The 6,257-nt window shown below is 52.8% G+C and overlaps 2 protein-coding genes across 2 annotated transcripts; both read left to right on the forward strand.

Annotated features, from left to right (window-relative positions):
* Positions 1 to 3,075: 3,075 nt before the first annotated feature.
* Positions 3,076 to 3,465, forward strand: LDX57_006752 (uncharacterized protein; the record flags this gene model as incomplete). The annotated part of the gene is made up of 1 exon (XM_046088470.1): positions 3,076 to 3,465. The coding sequence occupies one exon, from the start codon at positions 3,076 to 3,078 to the stop codon at positions 3,463 to 3,465; it is 390 nt and encodes a 129-aa protein (XP_045944440.1).
* A 517-nt stretch (positions 3,466 to 3,982) lies between these two features.
* On the forward strand, positions 3,983 to 5,910 carry PTR2_5 (peptide MFS transporter; the record flags this gene model as incomplete). Its single annotated transcript, XM_046088471.1, has 4 exons — positions 3,983 to 4,017; positions 4,120 to 4,427; positions 4,481 to 4,698; positions 4,756 to 5,910. The coding sequence occupies 4 exons, from the start codon at positions 3,983 to 3,985 to the stop codon at positions 5,908 to 5,910; spliced, it is 1,716 nt and encodes a 571-aa protein (XP_045944441.1).
* Positions 5,911 to 6,257: the final 347 nt, after the last annotated feature.

Raw genomic sequence — 6,257 nt, forward strand, 5'->3', positions numbered from 1 at the left:
TCCATACAGACAGGTCAGTGAACTTGATTAATCAGAGGATCAGGTGATTTGCTAACGCGTTGAGGCATCTTGTTGCAACGACTTTCACAGGAGTTACGCTCCACTTCTCAGGGCCACATGGTAGGGTCGGTTGGGTCGGGCCTGGGACCTTTGCTCGTATACTAGCCCGTAGAGCTAACCCAGCTGTGCAGTTTGTTTCCAGGGCCCTGTGGTTGGGTGGTTGGGTTGGGCCTGGGATAAATCTGTTCGTCCTTGGGGACAGGTGAGTGAACGCGGATAATTAGGGGATCTAGTGACATTGCTAATGCGTTGAGTGAGGGACCTTGTTGCAACGACTTTCACAGGAGTTACGCTCCATTTCCCAGGGCCGCATGGTTGGGTTGGTTGGGTCGGGCCTGGGACCTTTGCTCGCATACTAACCCCGTAGACTAACTAGACTTCGTCCAGGGCCCTGTGGCTGGGTGGTTGGGATGGGCCTGGGACCTTCACTAACCCTGTAGAACTAACTAGTGACAGCTTCTTCTTCCAGGGCCCTGTGGTTGGGTGGTTGGGTCGGGCCTGGGATAATTCTTTCCGTCCATGAAGAAAGGCTAGTGGTTCCGATGACTGACTCAGAAGGCTGAGCGACTTTGCTAATACTCATAGGGGTCTGGACGAGCTGCCGTGGGATCCTCGTTATAGGTCAGTCGTACGTTGTTGGGATGAGAAATATCGGTGCTAGATGGCCACCGCCCGATCGAACAAGACCCGATGGATTGAATGGGTGGGTTGGATGTCCGAGTTGACTGGATTCATGAGCATTTTCAGTGGATGGAAAGAGATCACAACGGTGTCATGGAAGATGTTGTATATAATTCTACCCGAATGAGGTCTATTTTTGGCAGCGGTACAACTGCACCTTCCATCTTAGGCCACTACAAGAGATGCCTGGGCTTTTGAGGGCCTCAGGCATTCGAGACCTGCAAACGTTTGTTGAAGGTCATCTGCCCCCTCCCTCGTCTTTCGTAGATCCTCACATCATCCATCGATGCATCCTTCCAGCAGCCATTTTAAGGATTTCATCAGGGATCCAGCACAGGTCTTATATTAAACCTGACTGGTCCACAAAAAGGATCCTGAGATGAGTCCAGACGATTGGCGTCTTTTACATGAGGCAGGAGCATCCACTCGGCCCCATCCATCATTTCGCATGGATACGGTGAGCCCATGGTCTTGTTTATCGACAGGGAGGTTTAGCATGAATCACTCAGTCGAGGTTTTGATCCTAATTCAAGCTTCTAGACTCTTGGACAAAGCACGGGCTAATACTCTAGCTACTGCATCAGGTCCGATATCGCTGGCCGTTTGCCTCTTATTCTGGCACGGTCATTCCCTTCCCATTGCCCATCACCATGGATTTGACAACGGAGGACACAATCATTCGATAATTGTCGAAGGAAACTTCTTCATCCCTGTAGACTTGATATTCAATCAGGTCAATTCTGCGCGAGTGTCGACAATCCTGACGAAGTCACCCCAATGAGGGACAATTTGAAACGTCCAGACTTCCGATATGTCCGCTCAAGGCTCCGTCCGTCATCCGCAGGCAGATGATCCACTTGCTTACGCCCTTCGCAGCACGCCATCTTGATGATGAACTGGAGACGGGTTTAAACAGTCGTCGGAGAATCAGCCACACTCCGTAGACTGGTTGACAGCATGATGGATCATTTTTGGACAGTTCTGAAGATGGTTACACAATGTCTAAGACTTGCGAGCAACCGTCCAGATTGTACTGTACGACAAGTCCAACGGCAGGGATCTATGTAGTCCCAACAAGGCTTGGGGATAATCGGCACCACCTTCTGCCTTATTGGTCGCTTTCATCATCTTTCCGGGTAAAAAGGCAGACATGTACCCCATAGTCCAGTTCCTTCGGACGGTTTCCGCAGGGGGGGGGGGGGGGGGGCACCGAAGATCAATCACGACATCCATCGCCATGGCCTAGATATGAACAGAGGTATCGCCCCTTCCACCCAAGCCATCCTGTGCGACTTATCCGAGCTGCGTGATAGGCGATGGCGTTCTTTCCAAGACGCCGAGCTCGTCGGTAAGCCAGCCAAGAAAGTCAAGACAGCCCAGATTGGCCAGTATCACAACCTCACTATTTCGGCCGTCTTGGTACACGCGGAAAAAAGCTGGGCATGAACCTTCGTCTATAAGATAAAGGGATGCTCTCCCCCTCCTCTTTCGCCTGTGTCTGGAAGAAAGGATGCCTCCTGCGGTCCTCACGCCTCGACCCTATAGACACGGCAGATCGGGATTCAGGACAATGGCAACAGCATGCAAAAACCGGAATAATCGGGCCAAATAACCCTATCAGGAATAGGTGAGAGAGACATGACTCCAATTCTCCAACATGTTTATTGTTTCTCACGAAGGGAAGTCGGCGGTGACGCATCGTTGGGGGGATGCGAAGTCGGAGCAGGGCGGCCTGGGAGATAAGGCCTCAACCACCAGGGGTACTTAATGTGGCCGGTCGCTGCTCCGATCGGTCATTTCTCTTCGTTTGTCGTTCTTGCCAAGAAAACCGGATCAATCGTTCAATTTCAGTCCAATTTCACTGACTCGGGGTGTTTGGACCTTTTTGCTGACCTCTTCTGCGGGATGATCCAGGTGACACGACATGGATGGTCCGTCTTATTGCCGCGAGACATGCTTCCTTCCTAGAGCCTGTCCTCTCAGATGATCTCGATAGTCGATACTACCTTACGACCCCTCTTCTCACCAGCCGAACACGGTGCTGGCGGCCTGAACCGGTCGGAAATCCGATGGAACTCCACACCCCTTGTCCTCGATAATCAATGGCCTCGCTTTGATCCTACGACTGGCCTCATCCCTGGCGGGGAAGTCAACTAATTCTAAACCAACTTACCAACCATGTGACGATGATTGGGCACTACGGGGAACCCATATCGGGCTATTGGGATTGGGTTTGACTTTGGCCCTCTCCGCATTCCGGGGTAGCGACGTGGTATTGGAAGTGGGCGTGGGTATCCTGGAGGTTGGAAGGAAGTTGGGGATTGGATCATCAGCATGATTTCGACTATCGTTACTCGATGGACGGTGATATTCGGTCGGATATCCAAGGAAATATTGGTGGAGGAAACAGCCGGCATAACCGAGAAGATTATCCTCGGGGAGAAGCTCAACCGACGCTGGCCAGGAAGAACCTTCGCACGCCGACTCCAGGACTCCAGGACTCCAGGATTTGGCGGCTCGCTGGCTATCTCTGCTCCGGGATCCTTTGTCAGACTTACGAATAAGATGAGCGATGCTTATCTGCCCTTGTCTAAAGCCGTGAGCAGCACGAAAGGCAATCCGTTACCTAACGGGTTCCAGTTTTCCGGAAGCGGTGGTGCCGGTGGCGACGGCGGGGGTCCGTTTGATTGCCCCAATTCTCGCCCTCAGACTCTCGCCGATTAAGGAAAAAAAAGAAAAACGATAGGAAAAACTCCGGGCTTTGGTCGTTTAGTCGACGAGACTAAGACCCGACTACTTGACACCATCCCGAACAAGGCAGTTCGCCCAGACTCATCGGCCTCCTCCGACTGGCCGCTTCCAGAAAGTCTCCCCAATCTCCGTGGCTGCTCGGCTGATGCTTAACATGGCTTGTCATATCTTTGCTTTCTGCCCTCGACGCCTCTGGGGTTACATTCGTGGATCCGACTAGCCTCCTTCGCACCACGCGATTGGATTTTTTATTTTTTTTTCTGGTCATGGTCTAACGATGGGGCCTTCCCATGTTTCTTGCGATAAGACGGTCCCGCATCGGCTACCATGGCCCATGTCTCTCCCACTGTGAGTAATACCTGGAGCTTATAAGGTGAGGTCCATGTCCGTTTCGGTCTCGCTGTCTCGTGCGCATCTTCTGTGAGGAAATTTTGAGTCCAAAGTTTTCCTCTTGCCGTGGGATTTCTCCTGGCTCGTCCACCTCAGCAACATGTCTGTCAGAGATCAAGAGGTTGAGATTACTCAGTGAGTTTGCCTTTTTTGACTTTTTTCCCTTGCTTTCTTTCCCATCTCTTCGGCTGGCTGTGTGACTCAATCCGTCCGTGGAATCGTCACTAACATTTGCAGACCACAACCCGTGGTGGATGAGAAGTATGCCGATGCCAACGAGAAACCCCTCGGTTCTACCCCCGATGGCGAGGAGCCGACCGACGACGAGTCCAAGGCTCTGCGTCACGTCGCCGAGAACCTGCCCATCTCGGCCTGGCTGGTGGCCATTGTCGAGTTGAGTGAACGCTTCACCTACTACGGAATGTCTGGTATGTTCCAGAACTACGTCAACCTTCCTCTCGACGGCAGTCAGGGTCGTGGTGCTCTGGGTATGGGTCACCAGGGTGCTACTGGCTTGACCACTTTCTTCCAATTCTGGTGTTATGGTAGGTTTCCGCACTTGCGTCCTCGGCGCGTCATGATATACTGACCCTTCTAGTTACTCCCATTATCGGTGCCATCGTTGCCGATCAGTACCTTGGCAAATACAAGACTATTGTTCTCTTCTGTATCGTCTACCTGGTTGGATTGCTTATCCTGGTTTGCACGTCGATTCCTACCGCCCTCGCCCATGGTGCTGGTCTGGGAGGGTTCATCGTTGCTATCTTGATTATCGGTCTGGGAACTGGTGGTATCAAGAGTAACGTTGCTCCTCTGGTAAGCAACCTCCCCATCTTGGCCTGTGCATCTGCGGAGAGAGACTAACCTGCCCAGATTGCCGATCAATACAAGCGGAAGAAGATGGCCATGTCCACCACGAAGAAGGGTGAGCGGGTTATCATCGATCCCGCCCTGACCATCCAGCGTATCTACATGATTTTCTACGGCTGTATCAACCTCGGATCGCTCTCGCTTCTGGCCACGCCCTACATGGAGCGGGACATCGGCTTCTGGTCCGGATACCTGCTTTGTCTCTGCATGTTCGCTGTCGGTACCACGGTGCTCATTGTCGGCCGCAAGTACTACGTCGTCCGCCCGCCCCAGGGATCCATCATCACCGACGCCTTCAAGGCGCTGTGGATCATGATCGTCAACCGCAACATGGACGCTCCCAAGCCCACCTGGCAGGCCGAGAACGGCAGCTCTCGTGCCGTGCCGTGGGACGACCATTTCATCGATGAGCTCAAGCGTGCCCTGGTTGCCTGCCGTGTTTTCGCCTTCTACCCTGTCTACTGGGTCGTCTACGGCCAGTTCTCGAGTAACTTCGTCACCCAGGCCGGTCAGATGAACGGTCACGGCATCCCCAACGATCTGATGCAGAACTTTGATCCCATCTCGATCATCGTGTTTATCCCTCTGCTCGAGACCTTCGTGTACCCCTTGCTGCGCCGCTTGCGTATCCGCTTCCGCCCCATCACCCGTATCTCGCTGGGTTTCGTCGTCGCCTCTCTGGCCATGATGTACGCTGCCATTGTCCAGCATCTCATCTACGTTGCCGGACCTTGTTACGGATCGCCTGGCTGCGACCTTTCCATCGTCGACGGCCAGACCCAGGGCAACGACGTCCACATCGCCATCCAGACCCCGGCCTACGTGTTCATCGGTTTGTCCGAGATTTTCGCCTCCGTGTCCGGTCTTGAGTACGCGTACACCAAGGCGCCTCCGTCGATGAAGTCTTTCGTGCAGTCCATGTACCTGCTCACCAACGCGTTCGGATCCGCTATCGCCGAGGCCCTGACGCCCGCTGCGTTCGACCCGGCCATCATGTGGATGTTTGTCGGATTGGCCTGCGCTTCGTTTATCGCGGGTATCGTCTTCTGGCTGGTGTTCCACCACCTCAACGCCCAGGAAGACGAGATGAACGCCCTGGATGCCGATGACTCCGAGACTCCGGAGGACTGGCATCACGAGAAGAAGCAGGACAACTAAACAGAAACCCAAAGAAAACGAAAAGCATAATTTTGCATAACTGCTTTTCGTACATTATTTCCTTTTCGTTGTATCATAATATATACCTCAGAGAGTTCGCATACATAATTTGGAATGGGATGAGCGATGGTTCGCGCAGGTCCGCGTGAGAGCAACCTGCTGAGCAGATGTGATGGTGACGTGAGACGGTGACGCGATAGATGTATATACATGAATTACGCTCGTTCTATGAATATTGAATATCAAACATTGAACAAGATCCTTGCTATTGATTTTGGTAGATCTACTTGGTTTGATCTATGGAGACTGTTTTCAGATTCAGTCTTGGACTGACTGCCCTCGTGACA

Source organism: Aspergillus melleus (genome assembly GCF_016097325.1).
Source record: "Aspergillus melleus strain CBS 546.65 chromosome Unknown contig3, whole genome shotgun sequence".
Taxonomy (NCBI): domain Eukaryota; kingdom Fungi; phylum Ascomycota; class Eurotiomycetes; order Eurotiales; family Aspergillaceae; genus Aspergillus; species Aspergillus melleus.